Here is a 24,982-nt window from a genome sequence, read left to right as displayed (position 1 = left end):
GGTTTTATAGGATTTGCTAAGGATTTTAGATATTTATGTGGTCAGTGGGGAGACACGGTAGGAAGATTTAGGAAAGGAAGTGTGACAAAATCAGATTTGTATTTTTGAAAGGTCTCTGGGGCTGGAGTGTAGCAGAACAAGGGTGAGAAGCAGGGAGACTATTTAAAAGGCTATGGCAGTATCCAGATGAAAGACGAGGCTTGGAACAGGATTATCATGGTGTATACCCAAAGAAGTGGATGAATTCGGGAAGTACTTTGGCCTGTAAGGCTCACAGGCCCTGAGGATTAATTGAAAAATTGACCAGCTCAGTAATCACACAAAGCCAACCACTCTTTCCATAAAGATCAGCTGATGACTTTATTTAAAAATTGCAAAATTTCGCCTTTGGCAAAGACCCAAAAGCCCTTATAGTGCACCCAGCCGTCCCCGCATAATTACTGCCGAAAGCCCATGCACAAAACCCAGTTCCCTAGCATAAGAGGCTCGCAGGACTTTATCCCCCTGGAGGGCAGAGGCGTGGAACTGCACTGTTTCCTAGGCAACGCCATTGTCAGCAGCTCTGCGCGGGGGAGGGGTAACTAAGGACAACGGCCGGAAGAGAATTCCGGAAGAGAGGGAGAGTCAGAGGGGGAAAATGGGCGGCACGTGCCGGGACCTCGGTCGTCGCGGGTGATTCGAGGGCTGGCACGAGGCGAGAGTCGAGGGCGGGAGGGGCTGGAGCGAGCGCCTATGATTGGCGGGCCAGAGGTGCCGGAGCGCTTGTGATTGGGCGAGGCCAGGACGAAGGCTGCATTTTTGAACCGCGTAGGGTTCTGGGTAGCACAGGTCTTGGAAGGGTCTTAACCGAAAGGGGGAGGGGGAAGGCCGCTAACAAACGGCTGAGCTCACAATCCCGGCTGGGGCCAGGTCGGGGCGTCCCCCTCCCCCATGGAGAGAGCCAGGCCGCAGGCGCCGCCTCAGCCGCGTCAACTGCCGCGGTCCACGCCGCCGCGTCCGTTGCGCCCCGCTCCGCCCTCGCTGCCAGTCGAGGGCACCTCCTTTCGGGCAGCGGCCGCCGAGCCTCCTACGTCGCCGCCCGCCCCGGGTGCGGCCTCCATCGCCGCCATGGCCTCGCCGTGCGGGGACTCCCAGGCGTCGGGCATACAGCCGGCGGTTCGGCGGCTGCTGCAGGTGAAGCCCGAGCAGGTGGTGCTGCTGCCGCCAGGACCAATACCTTCTCAGGCCCGCGACGACGGCGCCGCTTCGTCTGCGCAAGCGCGGCTGCTGCAGCTGCGGCCGGAGCTGCTACTGCTGCCGCCACCGCCCGTGTCCGAGGGCGTCCCCTGCAGGCCCGAGGTGCACCCGGTGCAAGCCCGGGCGCTGCACGTCAAGGCGGAGAAGCAGGATACCGGCCCGGGCTTGGATCCGTCGGTGGGACCTCGGAGAGCCGTCGAGACGGGCCCCAGGGCCTCGAGGGCGACCAAGGGTGAAGGTCCCTGGCCGGCCCTCGACAGCCACCGAGGGGAAGAGAAGAAGGGCAAGTTGGAGACGGAGGAAGTTATGAGGGACTTAAGGAAAGGCGGCGAGGGTAAAAGCTTGACGGCCATCAGAGAAGGAGTCATCAAAACGGAGGAGCCCGAGAGACTCCGTGAGGACTGCAGGCTCAGTTCGGAGCCGGCGTCCAATGGTCTGGTCCATGGCACCAAGGAGGTCATCTTGGCCCAGCCGTCCACCGCCTTTGGGTCTCACCAACAAGACCTCAGGATCCCTTTGACTCTCCACACCGTCCCCCCTGGGGCGCGGATCCAATTTCAGGGACCTCCACCTTCAGAGCTGATACGATTGACCAAGGTTCCCCTGGCACCAGTGCCTATTAAAATGCAATCCTTACTGGAGCCTTCTGTAAAAATTGAGACCAAAGATGTCCCGCTCACCGTACTTCCCTCAGATGCAGGTATTAGACGGCAGGGGAATCTGGTTTTCAAAACTTCGTCTATGTTGCCCCATAGATGACATGTCAGCAGTTCAGAAGCCTATACTAGGAAAATAAAATCATGGAACTGATGGTTGTCAGGGCAAAGTCTTCACAGGTATCACTTCTGATTGACTTGTACATATAACAGTAAAATACACTAACAAATTCAAGATACCAAAATCTTTTTAAATATCTGCTTTAAGTCCCAGTAAATAATGAAATTTAGATAAGGTTAATGTTTATACACAAAATATAAATATTCTCGTTAAATAACACAAAACTCAGTTTATATCCTACAAACATTTAAAACATTGTACTAGAGGAGCGGTATACTTTTACCATTCCTTTATCAAGAAATGGAAGAAAAAGTGGAGCTTAATGAAGAAAAATGGTTAAAATTAAAGTTTATACCCATTATAGAAGTTATATTTTTAAAAATGGTCATAGGGCAAACTGCCACCTGATCGCATTTGTGTATTCAGGACGGGGACAGTTACGCTTGTAAATCCCATTCTGTTTTGCTACCTGAATAGAAATACATACTTTTGCTAACAGATAATTGCTCTTTTATTCCGAGGTAATCTCTACCTATAGAAATGTATTTTGAAAACACTTATTTTACACAGTAATTTTGTATCCATTAAAGCTAACCTTTTATCAATAAAGCACACTTGTTTAGGTATTTTTTTAAAAGATCAGTAAACATTTTTCTAGGAGAAAACACTTTCTGATTAATGATTAAATTTAACCCTTTAGTATTTATTCTTTTAAAAATTAAGGGCTTATAGAAATATTTTAAATGAAAATACTATGGAATAAGTTAGAAAAAATTCTTTTTAAAGAAATGACTATAGCTATAGCAGGGTCTGCTACAAGTAAATAATTATTTCTATCTGTATTTCCAAATAAGTAGTTAGCAAATTCTTAGTTTAAATTTCCAGTTCAGACAGAACACTATATCTCTAAATATCTTGGAAAATCATATTAATCTTCACCTCATATTTTCATTACCTTCTGTATTGTTGTATTATTTTCTTTTCTGATCCTCCCCTTCCCTCATCTTTTGCTTTTATCTTTGGTTTTTTAAACTTTGTTCACATTTTCTAAAACAAAGAAAGGGAAAGCTTTCTTTAAACCACTTATTTAATCTGTTGCAGTTTTTAAATTTTATCCACCAGGTAGCCTTAAAAAAAAAGAGAAACAATACAGAAGGTTTATAGACATAACTTTTTAAATTAATTAATTTATTTATTTAGGATGTACCGGAGATTGAACCCTGGACCTCATACATGGGAAGCAGACACACAATCACTTGAGCTACATCTGCTTTACCTAGATATTTTTTTTAAAGATTTATTTTCTTTAATCCCCCCGCCTCCTTTTTTGCACTTGCTGTCTGCTCTCTGTGCCTAGACATTTTTGATGAATACATAAGAGATGTGAATTTAGCCAACTCCCTTATTGTAATTTGAACTGGTACTGTGACTCTCAACAAGTCACTTTTACTATTTTTCTCTTACTTTTTGCCCAGGATATTGGACTAGTTTTAACCTCCTTTGCAGGAGCTTCACCCTCAAAGTGAAATACAACCAATATAGTATTATAATATTTAGAAGTATTTTTGCTTGAATAGACATTACTCATGTACAGGAGTTCCTTTAAACGATTAGGGAGCATCTACCTAGTGGTCTTAAATAATTTATATCTTGATCAAGTCATCATTCCTGCCCTCTAGTGATAGACTATTTTTAATAAGAAAAAAATGTTAATTTTTTTGAGGTATTAAAAGAGTTCAAAGAAATACTATGTCAACAGTTCATTGTGTCTTCAACTAGCTTATTATTTTCTTTAAAGAAAAAGAGTCATTCTAAGCTACAGTTTAGAATGCTGAGTTCAGGAGTTATGAGGAATTCTGGAATACCAGTAGTTCTTTAGCTATATTGAAGTGTGTGTTTTCTCCAGATACTTAAAAAATATAGATGGAAATGCACTTCACTTTAAAATTGTGTGTGGTTGTGACATTAATTTAGTCTCTTAATTTTTGTCATGTAGGAATTCCAGATACTCCCTTCAGTAAGGACAGAAATGGTCATGTAAAGCGACCCATGAATGCATTTATGGTTTGGGCAAGGATCCACCGGCCAGCACTAGCCAAAGCTAACCCAGCAGCCAACAATGCAGAAATCAGTGTCCAGCTCGGGTTAGAGTGGAACAAACTTAGTGAAGAACAAAAGAAACCCTATTATGATGAAGCACAAAAGATTAAAGAAAAGCACAGAGAGGAATTTCCTGGTAATCAAATGAAATTAAATAAAGCCTTTTTCTAATTTCTTGTAAATTAATATATTTAGGTAAAGATTAGGTTATGTTGAAATTAAAAGGCAAAATGTGTGATTTTTTCTAAACTGGTATGTGCTGTAAAGAGAATAGTGGCTAATACTACAGAAATAGTTGAACTGATAGTGGGCATAAGTTTCCTTAAGTAGCACCAAGCAGGGGGATAGCTGGTCTCATATTTATCAACTAATGTAAGCCAGGGGATACACAGTTTTACTGTGGTTTTGATTAAATATATACCTAATGAAACTCCAGGGTTTTTGCTTAACTCTCTGAGCTGTTTTTATTTTCAGACACATGGGAACATATAATAAAGTTCTCTTAAATTTTCATTTGGATGCCTGGGAAAAGCTGAGATTTATTTCTAGACTATAATTTTGCAATTGTACTGGAGAATGAGGTATTAAATCATAGCAACAGAAAAAACTATGCAGTTTTAAAAACAGTGAGAATGCAGAGATTAGCAGTGTGCTCCATTTTAATACTATATGGCCATCAGGACATAGTCCTGCCTTCCAATTGCTATATTTATCCCAATCATGATACAGTTTGGAATGAGTCTGACTCCTCTCCAGCAGTGAGGATATTAAGCTTAAGTGTGGGTAACCTGGCCAACAGGACTGCACGGTGGGAAAAGAATAATTTTTTTCCTGAAATATGAGCAGAGAGGTTCTAGGGGGAAGATCAAAGGCAGTAAATACAGGGACGAGTGATTCTTTTACAGTGGCACAACTGCCATAATCTCACCCTTCTGACTGTGGAAGAAAATAGAGTTGCTTGTGGACTTGGAGTTTGCTGAGTCTAGGAGAGTGACTCGTACTGAATCAGGCATAAAAACAGTAACTGGTCATTAGTGACAATTGCACTGTAAGTTTCAGACAATGATAGTTTAGAGAAAGTGAGAAGACAGGAGTTGATGAGTAATATCTTACCAGGGCTTTGTTTTATTGGTGAGGAAAGGCCTTGGGATTCAAGTTCAATGGCTTTGATGTTGATTCTACTGCATATTCAATGTGTCTTTGGATATAAAACATTTGACCTTGCTCTTCAAATTATGGATTACAACATTGGTCACTAGGAGACAGAGGGATATGTATATTAAAATGTACAATAGAAGAATCTTTCACAGAAATAGTGTCATAGAGCTGGAAAAGATACCTTAGACAAAAACTATTTAAAGGCTATTTAAAGAACTATTTAAAGGCTAAAGGCTAAATAGTGTCCATACATTTAAATTTTAAAATTGTCTGTCTTCTTCTATAGGTTGGGTTTATCAGCCTCGTCCAGGGAAGCGAAAACGCTTCCCTCTAAGTGTTTCCAATGTATTTTCTGGAACCACACAGAATATCATCTCTACAAATCCTACAACAATTTATCCTTATCGCTCACCTACCTACTCTGTGGTTATTCCCGGCTTACAGAACACCATCACTCATCCAGTTGGTGAGTTAATTTTATAGTAGATTATTATTTTTAAAATAGTTGCATGGAAAATTTACCTCTTAAGTAGAAATTTCATTTCTGTTAGACTTAAGAATTTTAAACAACAAAATTAGGAAAATCAAGAGAGAGAAAATTAAATTGGAGAAGGAAAGGTTTCTGTAGATATCAAAGCACTTGGTTTGCAAGAGTAGCAAATATTCCATGGATAAGACCTCAGACCTTTTAAGTAAATCAGTTTGAGAACATAGATTAGGCAGATACTGCAGGAAATGTTGGAAGTAATTCAATAGGAAATAGAAGTCTTTTACTCTCAATATGAAAGAATGCCTTGTTAATGGGTCATGAGGCATTGTGTCCTGGAATTTAGTTATGATTGAGCTGCTAAGATCACTGTCTCCCAGCTCTAGAAAAGCAATGGAAATAATCTAATTTCTATCAGATATTTTTGAGGGGTTCATTATATTGTCTTTCCCTAAATCTCTCCTCTGTTACCAATTTTTGTCTTTTGCTTTTAAGAACCCAAAATTGAGAACCTTGATAATTTGTTATTTATAGTGCTATCCATCATTGGTTTGTTTTTTCAGAACCAATATCTGGCAGCTGACAATTTTATATAATAATATTAATTTTAGAAAATTTGAACGAAGATACTGGGTGGGTAGAAACTGGAGATTTGTTTTCTAATGTTGGTGGGGCAGGCAGAATTATAGTAAGCGTTTCAGAGCCATACGCAACAGGAAGCAAATCTAAGGCAAGATAATGATTTTTTGTTTGCTTTATTTATAGTATCCCTTGTATCTGGTAATAGTGTAGTATTAGAAAAAATTCCTTTCTTGAATCTCAAATGATGAACAGAGCTCATTATCTAATTTGGGAATTATTTTTCCAGATATGTATTTTAATAATTAATGATGAGATTTATCTGCTACTGTGCTCCCTAAGTAGTTAGGTATGTTTTTCTCTTACAAAAAATCACCAGCTTTTCAGGTATAGAAAATAGGCTCATCAGGTCATAGTGGCCAACATCACTACTTCCAATAGTTGGGGATTGTATTGATCTCCAAAAATGCTCTGGTAGAGATGCCATTTGTTCCTAATTGATCTAATACTTTCTCAATTCTATTTTGAGTTTCTCTACAATTCTTAGGTGAATGCCACCCAGTCCTAGTGATTTATTTATATTCATTTGTTCAATTTGGATCAGAACATTTTATGAACTTGCCATTACTATTGTTGATCCAGTATTCTTAACTTATCTGCTTTGAAAATTAATTAGGGTTCAGAAATCTTCTAAAGTTCTTAATTAGTAGGAAGGGGTTTATTTGATCTGTTTAACTTTCACTTACCTTTTGCACTGTAATGACTTTAAATAATTCCACTGATTATTCTCTTGCTTTAAAAGTTTTTAAAGAGTCAAGTAGTATTGACTCTGGGTTCTCTCAGATATGGTTCCTTCAATTTACCTTTCGAAAATTTCCTGGGTCTTATTTGCATCTGACTTACCACCTTTGGTGGGTGTCTCTGTTTTGCACATTTGGACAAGTTTATTTCATTTTTAAGAGACACCTTTCCCTTTTGATGGGCTTTCTTTGATTTGGCCATGTAGCCATAGCAACTTTCTGATTTTGAGGCACATTTTTTTCTTCTGCACTTTTAGTATTATAAATTTCATTTTTCTAGGAACTTTTTATTTTAGCTATCCCTGTTAACCTTTTTTTTTTCTTAGCCAGTGTCTATACTTTGAAACATCTAATAACTCCATGGTGGATTTCTTTTGCCTTTTATCTATCGTTAGAATCTTAAATTAAAATATGTTGTGATCACTACTGCATAAAATTTCATACATAGAATTTATAAATTTTCTGGTAGTCTTTCTCGATCAAGCTTATTTCATTTTACTGTTTTTTCTACTAGACTTTAATGTTCTAATAAGCGATCATTTGTCCTAAATCAGAATCTTCCCATCAAAGTTTTATCCTGTTACGTTATTCAGTTTGAAATCTGCCAGTGTAATTTGGTAGTCTTCCTCTTTATGGTGAACATTTCCATTTAAGATATCTTCTTAGTCTAGAGTAAATTCTAGTGCTACCTGCCCCCCCCAGACACACACATCTAATATTTATTAAGTACCTAATATGGGTCAAACTGTGCTACGGATAGAAAAAAGAAGTTTTCATTGTCCCTGCTGTCAAAGAGTTCAGGAGGTAGTTGTAGAAGGAATAGATAGAAATAAAACCAATTTTACTATTTCTTTGATAAAATATGTAATGGCTTTCTTGTCTGATATTATTTTTAGGTCCAGTGCATTATGCTTACTCTGTCTCTCATATTTAATGCCACAACCTCAGCTCTTTTCCTGTTTCTAATTTCTGAAAGAACTTTTAGCATGGTAGTCCAGAGTTCTCTTTAGATGCCTTACATTTATCAAATACCTTTGGTGCCAGTTATGCCAGGATCCTCATTTTATGTTAAGCATTCAGAATTGTTTATTCTATTTTAAAAGACTTCTAGACATTTTTTGGTAAAAGTTATATTTGTTTTAGGCTGGCTTTTAAATGTCACTTTGTATGTTTGCTAATTTTCTGGTTTGATTATTTTATCTATATTTTATTTCTCAGGGCTGAATTTGGTTTTCTTTAGCAGATATGGAATTAGTTGACATTGTTTACTCTTCTGAATTCATAAAATGTCTCTAAATTTGTAGGTATAAATGATAATCACTATGTTAATTTTTTGGAAATAGATAAATGGTGCCATTATAGTTTGTACACCTCTTCTTGCTTAAACAAAATAAAACAAGGCAAAAACCTCCATGGTTCTGAATCTGTTAAAATTTAAAAATGAAAGTGTCTTTTTTGTCCCTGCTTTAGGTCCATTGCAACACAATGTTATGTCCATAAGCTCAAAAATTCCTTTAAAAGTGATATAGTTCTTTATTTTAGGTGTTCTTGAGGTGGCAGGAAAGGAAGAATCACATGGTTCAACATACAGTAAGTCTTCTGGGAGCTCCTTTACCTCTCTTTTCTCATTATCTTCCTCTCTCCCCAAGGTCCCACTTTTCTTAGCAATTGCCTCACTATTTTTCTCAATTTTCCATTCCCTACATCTCTGTCTCTGTCTCTCTCTGGCTATATTATTTCTCTCTCTTCTTCTTCCTCTCTCTGCCCATTTCTCTCACCCCAGCCACATGTTGGTCCTTTCCTTCTTACTACCTTCCCACGATTTATTCTTATAGAGAAATTTGGTCTAGTCTCAATTTCTTTTCATCTTTGCTCCTACACTTTTCAAACCAGTCACACAATCAAAGTCTGGTTGCACCTTTTGTCCATTCAGTATGTACACTGGATTTTTCCTCTTTGGGAGTGGGTGGTGGAGATTTGCAGGAATTGCTTAAAAGTATAATTTTAAATTTTTTTCTCATGTTCCTGTCATACTACACTAAAGATCTAAAATTATTCTCTTTATATCATGTAATGATTAGATAATGCTAGCTGCTTTAACAAGTACCAAACACAATGGTTTAAAAACAAAGTTTATTTTTTATCCCTGTTAAGTTAAAAAAAAAATAGGGTGTATCTGGTCAGTAGATGTCTTTCTTCCAAGAGGTGATTCATGGACCCAGGCTTCTTCTCCCTTGTGGCTCTGCTATCTTCAAATATGTACATCCAAGGCCACTGTATTAGTGTGACTGAAGAATAGGAAAGGGTATGGAAAATCATGTGTGAGAGTTTTTTATGGATCAGTCCCAGAAAGGTATACATCACTTCTACTTAAAATTTCATTTAAGCCTTTAGCCACTCCTAACTGCAAGGGAGGTTGGGAAATGTAATCCAGCTGTATGCTAAAAGTAGAGGAAATAGGTAATTGGCTAGTCTCTACCATATTTTATTTGCAGTTTGATATATTAGAGTTCTGCCTTTTCCATAAATCTTCTCTGTCACTGACAGTTTATCAGAGGTAACTGGATATTGCAGGCTTTAATCTCTTGTTTAGCCATCTAGATTTTTGACAATTAGGATATCGTCAATATACTTCCATATAACTCTCTAAGTATCCCATGTTTAACTTCAGACCAAAACAGTACCTGGCACATGTTAGTTGCTTAATGAATATTGTTGAATTAAATGAATGCATGATTATCACCCCATGCCTTATTGCCTCCCTCCTTTTATAGGATTATCTTTGGTATAAAAGAGCATTTGTTATCAGCTAAAAGATGAGCCCCTTCCTTCTTCAAAAACAACTGAAACTTCTTCAACCATTCTGTATGGATTCCTGTAATTTATGTTTCCTTTGCCTGGAAGGAACCATACTTGCTATTTGAGTACTGAGTTTTTTTTTTTTACTAGGTATAGGAAAAAGAAATCTGTGTCAAAAGTAGATTGTAGGTATAGGTATCTGATATCTCAAGTACAGTGATGATTCAGTTAATAAAACAGAATTTTTACAAGTCAGCTTGGCTTCATAATTATTTAGAGGAGGTTGAAATCTCCTTATACAAAATTAGAAGTATCTTAGCTATAGGCTCATTCTCTCTCTTACTTTTATCCAGTCATACCTTTCTTAACTATTATTAACCAAGTACCATGCAAAATACTGGGAATATAAACAAATTCCTGCTCGCAAACCCTCAGATTGGTTATAGTGGTGTGTAGACATGCAAATAATTATATGAAGATTTACACTATTTCATGATAAGTGATAGACAAAGTTCTGAGAGATCATGGAGGAGGGAAATTAAATTGTGCTTGATAAACCAGGAATGGCTTGACTGGGGTCTGCTCCTCACAGGTGGGAAAGCTAGCCCAGGTAACTCCATCAACTAAAAGACAAGACAGCTTCATTTAGAACCTGCTCCTTTGTTGCCTCTGCTCTATGAATTTAGAGGCCATCTCGAAACATGATATGTCCTTTAAATCCCTACTTCCAAGTTTAAGAGGGGCATTATCTGATATATCTGCAGGGAAGGAAGGAAGGGAAGGTGGGCAAGGTCTTACGAGGGTATGGGTGAGAGAAGATCTGCACTCATCTCAGCCGCTAACAAACTTTTCTAACCATGGAGTCTGTTCTTGGACCACATCTTTATTAACAGAGACCTAACTACACAGGATTAAACTGGATTATAACTCCGTTGCTAAGTCTTCTATATGTATTTCTTCAGAAAAGTTTAGTTAAATTTAGGCTAGGTGTGTCATTTGGATAACTCATCACCTCAGTCAGCAGTCCTTCTGCAGGAAAAGAAAGCTCAAACATGTTTTTATTTTACTTACCTTTAAAAATTCTGTCTTATCCATCATGCCCTGCTGCAGTATTAATCCTTTCATATCTGTTGCAACCTTGATTCTGTGTTCACAATGAATGCAATAGATTGCAATAATTTTGTGGATTGTTTTCGTTTTTATCAATTAAAAAATTAAATACCACTTATAATTTAGTTGAATAATATTATAAATTTATTTTAATTCCATTTAATATAGAGAAGTATACAAAATAGAATGGCCCATATCTCTACCCAGAAACCCATTAATATTAAAAATAAGATAAATATATTTAGATAATAGAAAACTCAAACAGTACTGTTAAATATAAAATGAAAGTCTGCCTTTTTCTACTTTTCACGCTGCTCTGTCCCCACTCCCAGATAACTGCTCCTTAAAAGTAACCACTGTCAGTAGTTTCATATTATTTCTTTTAGAAACATTTATATATGCATGCCACCATTTGTGTATTCATTCTTTCAGTTAAGCAATCAAATTTTTTTCCATTCATTTACTCATCCAAAAAAATATTTGAGGGCTATTTTGAGCCAGGTAGAATTTTGTGCCCTGAGGATACAGCAGTGAACAAAACAGAGAAAGGTCTCTCATCTCCTGACACTTAGAGTCTAGGTGGGAAAGTAAGACAGAAAAAGTAACCAAGCAAGATAGCTTCAGTTTGTGGAAAATGCCACTAACAAAATAGAGTAATAGATGTAGTCAAGATGGTTAGTGAAGGCCTCTGTTACTAAATTCTGCTGAAAAAAGGAAAACATGGGGTGACTCAATTAATGCCTGACCTGTGCTATTTTTATTTCTAAAGGTGAAGCTGCATCTGCTATCCAGCTGCCCACACCTGCAGTCCAGCGCCCAAGCCCCATCACACTTTTCCAGCCCAGTGTCTCAAGTACTGCCCAGGTGGCTGTTCAGGCTCCAAGCCTGCCCCTTCGACCAGCACTCCCATCACAGCGCTTTGCTGGGCCCTCCCAAACGGACACTCATCGGCTGCATTCTGGAGCCAGTTGCTCTGTGAAGAGACCCACCCCTGTCTCTTTGGAGAGCACCAGCAGGATTCCAACTAGTGCAAGTACTGCTTATGCCAGATTTGCAACCTCAACTATCCAGCCTCCCAAGGAGTATCCCAGCGTTTCCACTTGTCCCAGAAGTGCTCCAATCCCCCAGGCTCCTCCCATTCCACACTCACATGTCTACCAGCCCCCTCCTCTTGGCCATCCAACTACACTGTTTGGGACACCTCCGCGATTCTCTTTTCATCATCCCTACTTCCTACCCGGACCTCACTACTTCCCATCAAGGTAAATGAACAATTTTTTTCCCTTTCACCTAAAAATACAGTTAGGATTTTTTTCTTCTGAAGACATCTCTTTTTTACTGAAAAAGGGACTTTCTCAATTCTATAATTTTGTGAATTGTTTTAGTTTTTATCTTCTTTAATTTAGATTAGAAGCTAAGTAGGAGCTATGCAGTTAACATAAATGAAGTGGACCAGATGAGGATTCTCAGGCACTAGAGCAGGGGTTTTTAACCATTTTTGTTTCACGGACCCCTTAGTCAGTCAGGTGAAAACCATGGACCCCTTACTAAGTTCATACTATACTGTGTATTATTTAATGTCTGTCACACCCGCACCAACACATCCCCACAAGAATAATGTTGTTTTTTTAAATTTCAGTGCAAGCTCACAGACCCCTTGTTAGGAACCCCTGCACTAGAGAGCGTGCAGAACCCCATTTAATTGGGGACAGCTGCTGCTCAGCTCCAGCCAACTGTTGCCATATGAGAAGATAGGCTGTGATGTTGTCAGAGCTGATTTTTCATGAGTAACAGCTGTAAGGGAAATCCCCTTATTGTATAGTGCTGCGCTTCTCAAACTTTCATGTGTCTATGAATCACCTGGGATCTTGATAAAATGCAGATTCTGATTCATTTGGTCTGGGGAATTAGTAATATACTATACTGGGGTAGAGAAGGCCTGATATTCTGCACCTCTGACAAGCTCCCAGTCATGCCAGTTCTGCTGATTTGTGGACCACACTTTGAATAGCAAGGGTATAGAGGTGGACAAGGGTATAACTTGTCCAAAATTACATTCCTTCTTAGTCTCCTTTTTACCAAACTAGAAAATTTCCAAAATTGTCAATAAAGAAATTTAGTTTCGTAAGGAAGATCTAGGAAAATCAAATCAACATTGTAACTTTTCATTTTAAAACAGGTTCTTAACAAGGAGTCCTTGAGCTTGAATTGAAATTAAAAAAAAACCATTCTTGTGGGGACATGTTGGTACAAGTGGGATATATTTATTAAGTAATACACAGTATAGTGTGGACTTAGTAAGGGGTCCATGGTTTTTACCTGACTGGCAAAGGTGTCTGTTTTTGTTTGTTTCCCTTTATCGGTAAGACTTCTCAATATAATGGCTTCTCTTGTTAGTTGCTAGCAGAGAATCATGTTGAAAATATTTACTTCTGAATGGAAAATTCATGTAGTCAAGTGGGCTTTTGGGCACATAGTGTTTCCTTAAGTATTAAATAGATTTAATCATAGGAAATCAATCTGTGCTCAGGACAGGCTCAGAACTTCGTTGTTAATGTATAAATCATCTTACTCTTTAAATAACATTTTAAAAGAAAGCAAGAAACTACCTTTTCCTTTAAAACCTTTATTGCAAATTAATAATAATAGTATTAGAAGAACCAAATGAACAGCTTACTGAAAAAATAGTTTTATGTTGAATTATTTCTTAATAATCGCAAAGCAGTATGTCAGCTATAAATATTGATACTTGTAATTTTCCAAAACAGAAAACCAGTCTTATAAATTGTCCCATTGCTTTTCTGACATCTATCTATATGTGTCTGATATTAATTTCCCAAGGAAATGGATTATCTAATTATTTATGATTATTGAGATAGGATATCTATGTAAAATGCAGCATGGATATTTACACTTTATATAAATGGAATCATACAATATATTATACAATATGTTTAGGTAATAGTACCATAATCACACAGTATTTGTCCTTTTGTGTCTGGCTTTCTTCACTCAATATAATGTCCTCCAGGTTTACCCATGTTGTCATATGTTTTACGACTTCATTTCTTCTTGCAGCTGTATAATATTCCATTGAGTGAATACACCAGGTTGTTTATCCATTCATCAGTTGATGGACACCTAGGTTGTTTCCAACTTTTGGCAATCATGAATAATGTCACTGTGAACACGGAGTGCAGGTGTCTGTTCATGTCACTGTTCTCAGTTCTGGGTATATACCCAGTAGTGGTATTGCAGGGTCATGTGGCAAATCTATATTCAACTTCTTTAGGTACTGCCAAACAGTCTTCCACAGTGGCTGTACCATTCTACATTCCTAACAACAGTGAATAAGTGTTCCTATCTCTCCACATCCTCTCCAACATTTGTAGTTCTCTGCCTTTTTAATAGTCACCATTCTGATAGGTATGAAATGATATCTCTTTGTAGTTTTGATTTGTATTTCTCTAATCATTAGTGGTGTTGAACATTTTTTTCTGTGTTCTTTATTTTGCCTTTTTTTTTTTTACCATTTATATTTCTTCTTTAGACACATGTCTGTTCAAGTCTTTTCCCCATTTTTTAATTGGGTTGTTTGTCTTTTTATTGTTGAGTTGTAACATTTCTTTATGTATCATGGATATTAAACCCTTATTGGACATGTGGTTTTCAGATATTTTCTCCCATTGAGTCAGTTACCTTTTCACCCTTTTGGCAAAGTTCTGTGAGGTGCAAAAGTATTTAATTTTGAGGAGTTCCCATTTATCTACTTTTTCTTTTGTTGCATGTGCTTTAGGTGTTAAGATCTAAGAAACCACCACTTAACACAGTGTCTTTAAGATGTTTTCCTACATTTTCTTCTAGTAATTTTATGGTCCCGGCTTTTATGTTTAGGTCATAGATCCCTTTTTAGTTAATTCTTGTAGAGGGAATGAGATACATGTCCTCTTTCATTCTTTCGGTTATGGATACCCAGTTCTCCCAGCACCGTTTGTTGAAAAGACTTTTTTCCCGTCACCAAGGACTTGGTAGGTTTGTCAAAAATCACTTGACTGTAGATGTGAAGGTTTACTTCTGGAATCTCCCAATTCTGTTCCACTGATCGATGTGTCTATCTTTATGCTGTTTTGACTGCTGTTATGCTTAACCTGTAGTTGGGCACAGAACTATTTGAGAATCTGATTAAAGTTATGGACCTTTTCCCCATAATAATGTACATCTACATACATAATGAACTTTGCCTAATGCTTTAGCAGAGAATTTATAGTTCCAAAACATGGTAGACTTAGCTAACATGGAATACCTTCTGCTACAAGTATCTAGAAATGTTGAATTTAAAATCAAGCAATTTAATACCTAGCTGAACTCACTGCAGAGGGAAAAAGTTTCCGTGTATCAAAATGACCAACAGCTGAAAACTAGTTACAATGGCACGTAGGTGGTTTTCCGATTCAAAAATAGACTCAGTGGTTATAAACTTGGGGTTTAAATGCCTACATAAAGAGATGAGATGAGGTTTTGACCCTGATCAAGATGGGGAGCTGAAACTAAAACCACTCCATAAAGCCAGGACCATAGAAGGCTTTTCAAATTTGATTAAAAGAATAGAAATTTTTATTACTGACCCAGGGAATGATCAAAGAGAAGCTTGTTTTAACCAGGGCTCTATAAAGAAATAAAAAAATCTCCCATTAGAAATCAAAACCCCAACGTGGTACTACACACTGGTTCAGAATAGAAAATTACCCCTTCCACATTATGCAGAAATTTCTAAGTTGAAAAATTAACACACAGATTGGTCCTGGGCTGATGATTATTTTGGGCATCTGTTCTAGAGGAATACTTCCCCCATTGAGGCCACTTAGGATTTAGGGTTTCCAAAGGGGGAAAATTGCCATGAAAGAGGAGCTTTAAAAAAATTACAGCAAATTACAGGAAATAACTTACTAAGAACAAGAGTTAGCAGGTACTTCAAACAGGGGAATTAACATCCCAAGAATTTGAAAGAATTAAAAATCAGAAAGACTAAAAATCAATATTTAAAATGGTTAACGATGACATTTGTTCTAGCCAATATGCAACAATAAGGACTGCATTTACCCTCCCATCTAAAATGATTTTTTAAAAAAAGACAAAAAATTTGAAACAGTGCTTTTCAAGATACTAGACATCAGGCAATTAAGGACAGTTGTCCCTGAAATATAGGAAACAAAGTGAGCCTTAAAATTTACCCACATACCACCTTGAGAGAGTTTCCAGCCCATATTGTGAGGAGAAACTAAGGCATAACCTGACAGACCTCTGAGTTGAAGAGATGGAGTTAAGAATCCTATGGGGGGATGCAGATCTGGCTCTACTGATAGAGCATCCGCCTACCACATGGGAGGCCCACGGTTCAAACCCAGGGCCTCCTGACCTGTATGGTGAGCTGGCCCATGGTTCAAACCCAGGGCCTCCTGACCTGTGTGATGAGCTGGCCCACACACCGTGCTGATGTGCACAAGGAGTGCCATGCTACGCAGGGGTGTCCCCCGCATAGGGGAACCCCACGTGCAAGGAGTGCACCCCCACAAGGAGAGCTGCCCCACACGAAAAAAGTGCAGCCCGCCCAGAAGTGGTCCTGCACACCGGAGAGCTGACGTAGCAAGATGCCACAACAAAAAGAGACACAGATTCCCAGTGCTGCTGACAAGAATGCAAGCAGACACAGAAGAACACACAGTGAATGGACACAGAGTGCAGAGAACCAGGGGGAGGGGGAGAAGGGGGGGGCTAGGGAGAAAGGGGAGAGAAATAAATAAAAAATTTAAAAAATTAAAAAGTAGGAAAAAAAAAGAATCCAGTGGGGAGAGCAGATATGACTCAAGCAGTTGAGCTCCTGCCCCCCACATGAGAGGTCCTGGGTTCAGTTCCTGGTACCACTTAAAAAAAAAAAAAAGGGAAGCAGATTTGGCCCAATGGATAGGGCATCTGCCTACCATATGGGAGGTCCAAGGTTCAAACCCAGGGCCTCCTGACCTGTGTGATGAGCTGGCCCACGCACAGTGCCGATGCATGCAAGGAGTGCCATGCCACACAGGGGTGTCTCCTGCATAGGGGAGCCCCACGCACAAGGAGCATACCCCATAAGGAGAGCCACCCAGTGCGAAAAAAAGTGCAGCCTGCCCAGGAATGGCGCTGCACACATGGAGAGCTGATGCAGCAAGATGACACAGCAAAATGAGACACAGATTCTGGGTGCTGCTGACAAGAATACAAGCGGACACAGAAAACACACAGCGAATGGACACAGAGAGCAGACAACTGGGGGGGGGGAGGGGAAAGGGAGAGAAATAAATAAAAAATAAATCTTAAAAAAAAGAAAACTACAAGCAAAACAAACAAAAAACCAACTCATGGAAGCTGATGTGGCTCAGTGGTCGAGCATTGGTTTCCCACACAAGGTCCCAGGTTCAATCCCTGGCCCTGATACCTCAAAAGGAAAAAAAAAGAGAATCCAGTGGAACCTGGGAGCAGATGTGGTTGAGTGCCTGCTTCTCATATACAAGGTCCTGGGTTTGATCCCCGTTACCTCCTAAAAATAAAACAAACAAATGAAAATAAAAGAATCCAGTGGAACCAAGGCAGCTAGAGTTTGCAAGCCAAGTACCAGAGAAAGAAGAGCTGCACATAGGGTCCCCCTGGAGTATTCAACAGAGTAATGATTAGTGAACGCTGGTAAGGAAACTATCGAAGACTGAAAAAACACCTGAAAGGTTTAGAGGTAACAGTGTTCAGTGCTCACACAAGGCCAGGAATAGTGCCTGTTCCCATCAACCAGATTGCAAAACCTACATGGGGTATTGAGTAGAGTTCTCAGAAGGATCTGGCCTCAAATTGTCTTAGACTAAATGCTGCTATGGTTCCATCTAAAAAAATCTTAAAAGCAAGACCTGAAAAGATGTGTTTCTCAGTAATTTAACTGCCCCCCAGAACAGAGGTAAAAATATATATATATATAAATAGGAATAAGATGATAAAAAGATAAATGACAGGAAGTTCTATTTCCAGGATGGTGGTGTGAACCACTCCCCAGCAAACAAGCATAACTGAGGAAAACTGTTTTTTTAAAAAACCAACGATTTAAAGTCTCTGGAAATTGTCCTAAGTGCATATAGCAAATTAAAGAACATTTATTCAAGGAAATGTACTAAAACTTGGTAACAGTGAGAGTTTGTGCCACTTAAGCCTTGACCTACTCTCCCACTCCCCCAGCTCAGTTGATGAAGGATCCACTCTGGGTGGGTGTGGCAAAGAAAAAAGGGTTCCTCTTAGCTTTTGATTAAAGGATATGGTATCTTACGGGGAACAGCAGCATTATCTGTGCCAAGGGGTTGGAGGACAAATGACACCAAAGGGTAAATAAAATCCATAGGAACAAATGAAAAGATTCAGAAATGATAAATAAGGTTAACATTACAAGCTCTCTCTATAAAATATTTACTCTGCTTCCTCTTCTTATTTAATAGACATAAATTTATATAAAGTAATTTTAATATGTTGGCTTTGTAACAACAATAGCTCTGATTTGTATAAGAATAATAGCACAAAAAAGGAAAAGAGGAAATAGAACCAGGTAGAAAAACATTTCTATTTATTATTAGAATTAACATCGTATAAATCTGATGTTGATTCTGATAAGATCTATGTGGTAAGCACTGGAACAACCACTATGAAAATAACTCAAAATATTACAGTCATTAAAGGAACTAAAATGTACAATAGAATATACATTTTATTAGAAAGTAGTCATTGAACTAAAACATACACTGAAATAAACATTTTATTAGAATGTAGTCATTAAAGGAACTAAAATGTACAATAGAAACAATTCACTTAAGGTAAAAGAAAACAGTAAAAGAGAAATAGAGGAACAAATAGAAAACTTGAAAAAGAAAACAAAAAACAAAGTGGAGGCCATAAATTCAACTATATCAATAGTGCTATGTCAATAAGAGCATTAATAGATTAAATAATTCAATCATAAGGCAGATATTTTCAGGTTGGATTTTAAAAAGGTCCAACTATATGCTGTCTATGGAAGACATATTTTATTTTATTTTATTTTTGTTTATTTCTCTCCCCTTTCCCTTCCCTACTACAAATAGGATTGTTTTCTTAATTTCATTTTCAGCTTGTTAATTGTTACTATACAAAAAATTTTTTAATTTAGTCTTGTATCCTGCAAACTTGCTGAACTGATTAGTTCTAATATTTTTTTCGTGTATTCCTTAGGATTTTCCACATATGGGATGTCTTCTGTGAATAGTTTCGTTTCTTACTTTTTAATATGGATAACTTTTATTTCTTTTTCTTGTATAATTGCCCTGGATAGAATCTAGAACCTCTAATATGATGTCGAATAGAAGTGATAGAACAGACATCCTTGTCTTGTTTTTTTTTAAGATTTTATTTTTTATTTCTCTCCCCTTCCCTGCCTCCCCCACCCCCCAGATGTCTGCTCTCTGTGTCCATTTGCTATGTGTTCTTCTGTGACCACTTCTATCATTATCAGCAGCACCGGGAATCTGTGTCTCGTTTTGTTGTGTCATCTTGCTGTGTCAGCTCTCCATATGTGCAGCGCCACTCCTAGGCAGGCTGCACTTTTTTTGCACTGGACGGCTCTCCTTACAGGGCGACACCCTGCATGGTATGGCACTCCTTGCATGCATCAGCACTGTGCATGGGCCAGCTCATCACATGGGTCAGGAGGCCCTGGGTTTGAACCTTGGACCTCCCATGTGGTAGGCGGTCACCCTATCTGTTGGGTCAAATCCCCTTCCCCTTGTCTTGTTCTTGATCTTAACTGGAAAGCCTTCAGGCTTTCACCATTAAGTATGATGACAGTTGTGGGGGTTTTTGTAGATGCCCTTTATCAGTTTGAAGAAGTTTTCTTCTATTCCTAATTTGTTGGACTTCACTTAGTGTTCCATATGAAAGGGTGTGAATTTTGTCAAACATTTTTTTCTGTGTTTATTGAGATGATCATGTGGTTTTGTCCTTTTTATATAGCTGTTTTATATAGAATAGTATTCCGTTGATACTGTATTTTCCATTAATTTATTTTCATATGGATTCAATTTGAGAGGATTTTGTTGAGGATTTTAATATACAAATTCATAAGAGATATTGGCCTGTAGTTTGCATTTCTTGTACTGACTTTGTTCTTGTTTTGGTATCAGGGTAATAATGATGGCCTCATTGAATGAGTGGGAAGTGTTTCTTCCTTTTGTTTTAAGTTTGAATCTAAAATATGTCTCCTAGGGAAGCGGACTTGGCCCAGTGAATAGGGGTTCCATCTACCACATGGGAAGTCCACGGTTCAAACCCCGGGCCTCCTTGACCCGTGTGGAGCTGGCCCGTGCACAGTGCTGATATGCGCAACGAGTGTCCTGCCATGAAAGGGTGTCCCCCACGTAGGGGAGCCCCACGCACGCCCCATAAGAAGAGCTGCCCAGCACGAAAGAAAGTGCAGCTTGCCCAAGAATGGTGCCACACACACGGAGACCTGACACAGCAAGATGATGCAACAAAAAGAAACACAGATTCCCGGTGCTGCTGATAATGATAGAAGTGGTCACAGAAGAACACATAGCAAATGGACACAGAGAGCAGACATCTGGGGGGTGGGGGAGGCAGGGAAGGGGAGAGAAATAAAAAATAAAATCTTAAAAAAAAACAAGACAAGGATGTCTGTTCTATCACTTCTATTCGACATCATATTAGAGGTTCTAGATTATATCCAGGGCAATTATACAAGAAAAAGAAATAAAAGTTATCCATATTAAAAAGTAAGAAACGAAACTATTCACAGAAGACATCCCATATGTGGAAAATCCTAAGGAATACACGAAAAAAATATTAGAACTAATCAGTTCAGCAAGTTTGCAGGATACAAGACTAAATTAAAAATTTTTTTTGTATATTAACAATTAACAAGCTGAAAATGAAATTAAGAAAACAATTCTATTTGTAATACCATCAAAAATTTAAAAACCAAACCTTTGGGAATTAGAAAGAAATGCAAAACGTATATTCTGAAAACTACAAAACACTGTTGAGGTAAGAGATCACCAAGAATGGCAGAATAGAGAGCTCAGAGGATCTTCTTCACTGAAACAATAATTAAACTGGTAAAAACTGTCAGAATCAACTTTTGTGGAACTCCAGAATTTAATAAAAACTTACAGCAATCTGGGGAGTACTTAATGAAGAAGTTGCTAACTTTTGGTGAGAAGGTCTTGTGGCGTTTTTGCTTACTAACCTACCATCCCTCGTTCTTGCTGCTGCCAGAGGGGATAATACAGATCTTATTCTCAAACAATTATAATTGTGCATTCTGACTGTCTGGCAGTTCCCCCAAGGGATCAGCTCAGGGGAGTGCCTTGGTTTAGCCCCTTTGAAACTTTGTTGGGGCTGGAGAAGCCTCCTGGGTGCAACCCATGCCAGAAATGTGGGCTGCTGTGCCCATGGCTGCCACTGAGCTGGATAATGGGGGATGCTCTGTTTTGTTTTTCTTTGCTTTTTAGCTCCAAGTGTTTAAGGAGGTCTCCATCAAATCACTAGCTGACAACTAAGCTAAAGGAATGGAGACTTCAGTGACCACATATGGTAAAGTATGCTATCTTTAAAAAATAGTTTAGAAAAGTCACCAAACATCCAAATAACTATAAGCCACAACAAGGAGCCATAACAAACTGAGGTAAGAGGGAGAGTCTGATTTCCAGAGGTACAACATATATTCAAAATATCCAGCTTTCAACAAAATATTATGAGTCAGACAGAGAAAGTATGGCTCATTCACAGGGAAAAAATGAAGACATTCCCAGATAAACAAAAGCTGAAGAAGTTTGTCAGCAGTAGACCTGCATTATAAGAAATGCTAAATGGAGTCCTTCAGGCTGAAATGAAAAGATATTAATAGTTTGAAGTCATATGAAGATATAAAGAACACTGGTAAAGGTACCTTCATAGGTAAATACAAAAGCCAGTGTTATTGTACTTTTGGATTTTAACTCTTATTTTCTATATGATTTAAAAGACAAATGAGTAAAACAGTAATTATAATCTATGTTACTGGACACAAAATATATAAAGATGTAATCTGTGAGAATACAACAGTGTGGGTCCCAGCAGCTTGGCTGGTGGGAGGAGCTGCAGCAGCCAGCAGCCCAGTTTCGCCAAGGCTTTCAGCATGCTGTGGCCCACAGCACTGCCAAGATGCCCAAGAGGAAGGTCACCTTGGCTGAAGTAGTGAGAAATAGCCGAGAGGAGATTGTCAAGGCTGTCTGCTAAACCTGTTTCTGCAAAAGTGGAAATAAAGCCAAAAAAGGCAGCAGGAAAGGATAGCTCTTTATACCAAAAAAAAAAAAGTGCAACCAAAAGGAAAAAGGGGAGCAAGCTGAAATAGCCAACCAAGAAACTAAAGATTTACCTATGTAAAAAGGAGAAACCAAAAATGGGGAGAGTCCAGCCTCTGATGAAGCAGGAGAGAAAGAAGCCAAGTCTGATTAATATAGTATACCATATCTTATCATGGTCCCTGTTTCTCCCTTCCTGTATAATCCAGAGGGATATTTTTATTAGCTATTTTGTAAATACAAGTTTTTTAGTAGCTCTAGAAAAAACTTTTTTTTTCCTACGGGAATAAGGTTTTCTTTTATTGTCTTTTTTTTTTAAGATAAAAAGATCACACAAAATGTTACATTAAAAAACATAAGAGGTTCCCATATACTCCACTCCCCACCCCACCCCCACTCCTCCCACATCAACAACCTCTTTCATCAGTGTGGCACATTCATTGCATTTGGTGAATATATTTTGGAGTACTGCTACATTGCATGGATTACAGTTTACATTGTAGATTACATTCTCCCTCAGTTCATTCAGTGGGTTAGAGAAGATTGGATTCCTACCTCATCCCATTTCTTTTTTTTTTTTAATCCCCACCCTCTGCTGCAGCTTTTTGAGTGCTGTCTGCTCTCTGTGATCGTTTGCTGTACCTTCTTCTGTGTCTGTATTTATTTTACTTCCCCTCGCCCCTTGTGGCCATTTGCTGTGGACTTTTCTGTGTTCTCACTTGTCTCCCTTTTATTTATTTTTTTAATTGCATCACCTTGCTGAGTTGGCTCTCCACAGTGTCTGCAGGCTGGGCGGTGCTCCATAGCATGAGGGTGAGTCTGCCTGCACAAGGAGGCCCCAGGACACCAACCCAGGGCTTCCCATATGGTAGAGCTCATCTGATTGAGCCTCAGCCACTTTCCCTCGTCCCATCTCTTAAATGTAAATTTTATTTTTAAGACTTATTTTTTATTTATTTCTCTCCCTTTTCCCACCCCCCAGTTGTCTGCTTTCTGTGTCCATTCGCTGTGTGTTCTTCTGTGACTGCTTCCATCCTTATCAGTGGCACTGGGAATCTGTTTCTCTTTTTAAATTTTTAAAATTTCTCTCCCCTTCCCCCCACCCTGCCCCAGTTGTCTGTTCTCTGTGTCCATTTGCTGCATGTTCTTCTTTTGTCCATTTCTGTTGTTGCCAGCAGCATGGGAATCTGTGTTTCTTTTTGTTGCATCATCTTGCTGCGTCAGCTCTCCGTGTGTGCAGTACCATTCCTGGGCAGCTCTCCTTATGGGGTGCACTCCTTGCGCATGGGGCTCCCCTACGCAGGGGCACCCCTGCGTGGCATGGCACTCCTTGTGCGCATCAGCACTGCACGTGGGCCAGCTCCACACAGGTCAGGGAGGCCCGGAGTTTAAACCGGAGACCTCCCATGTGGTAGATGGACACCCTATCCATTGGGCCAAGTCTGCTTCCCTGTGTTTCTTTTTGTTGCATCATCTTGTTGTGACAGCTCTCCGTGTGTGTGGCGCCATTCTTAGGCAGGCTGCACTTTCTTTCATGATGGGCAGCTTTCCCTACAGGGTGCACTTGCGGGTGGGACTTGCCTACACGGGGAACACCCCTGAGTGGCAGGGCACTCCTTGCGCGCATCAGCACTGCACATGGGCCAGCTCTACATGGGTCAGGGAGGCCCGGGGTTTGAACCGCAGACCTCCCATGTGGTAGCGGACGCCCTATCCATTAGACCAAGTCCGCTTCCCAAATGTAAATATTTTTGTTTTCTTTTTAAGAGGGGAAGTCATTTGCTGATTGTTATTTTTTGGTACAACAAGAAAATGGAATTGGATTATGGGAGGCTTTGACTGTCTTGGATGTCACCTTAACATCCCATGGGATGGAGGGTGGCAGTTTTAATACTCTATAATACAGTGTATACTAAATGGTGATTTGGAGTCACAGTCATGCATTTAATATTAAACATTTTAATTCACTTCCATTCCCATGTTTTTTTCATAGAATTATTTCTTAAAACCATTTGTAGATCTTGGCTTTCCTGTTACATCCTTGGTCAACTGTGCAGTTTTTCTAATAACTCTGTTATATGCTGTGAAAGATTGGAAATGTGAGCATGTAAGGTGTATGTATTAAACTGTGAATTAGTGGGACTTAAAATGTAACAGCTTATCAACATTTGAAGATATTGGTACTTGATATTCTCTTAAAGAAAACTTGCCTCTAAATTTTAAGGTGGAAAGTCACTGAAATAACTTCAGAAAAACAACTACATGGCTTTTTAGGTTTTCGATATGTACATTAAGTATTCAAATTGTTCATAATATCTGTGGGCTGATCTTCAAAACAACCAATAAAATCTCAATTGTAGGAGCAGAATTTTTGCATGTTATTGAACCTAAGTTGGTACCAATTCAAGCTATGTTGTTATGCATTTAGGTGTTAATTATAATCCCATGATAACCACTAAGAAAATTATTAAAATGAAACAAAGTAAATGAGGGAATCTAATGTTACACCAGAAAAAAATCACTTAAACACAAAAGAA

General features: G+C 38.9%; 1 protein-coding gene across 1 annotated transcript in view; it reads left to right on the top strand.

The window, feature by feature from the left end:
• The first annotated feature begins 915 nt into the window (after positions 1 to 915).
• Positions 916 to 24,982, top strand: part of SOX30 (SRY-box transcription factor 30) — a 35,021-nt gene continuing 10,954 nt past the window's right edge. The window contains exons 1-5 of the mRNA XM_058306332.1: positions 916 to 1,936; positions 4,010 to 4,249; positions 5,558 to 5,737; positions 8,680 to 8,727; positions 11,816 to 12,308. Of these exons, the coding sequence (XP_058162315.1) occupies positions 931 to 1,936; positions 4,010 to 4,249; positions 5,558 to 5,737; positions 8,680 to 8,727; positions 11,816 to 12,308 (1,967 nt within the window). The 5' untranslated portion in view covers positions 916 to 930. The remainder of the gene's footprint in view (positions 1,937 to 4,009; positions 4,250 to 5,557; positions 5,738 to 8,679; positions 8,728 to 11,815; positions 12,309 to 24,982) is intronic.

The sequence above is a fragment of the Dasypus novemcinctus genome, chromosome 2 (genome assembly GCF_030445035.2).
Source record: "Dasypus novemcinctus isolate mDasNov1 chromosome 2, mDasNov1.1.hap2, whole genome shotgun sequence".
Classification (NCBI taxonomy): Eukaryota; Metazoa; Chordata; class Mammalia; order Cingulata; family Dasypodidae; genus Dasypus; species Dasypus novemcinctus.
The sequence above is the reverse complement of the archived record's forward strand: the minus strand, read 5'-3'. Positions and strand labels throughout refer to the sequence as shown.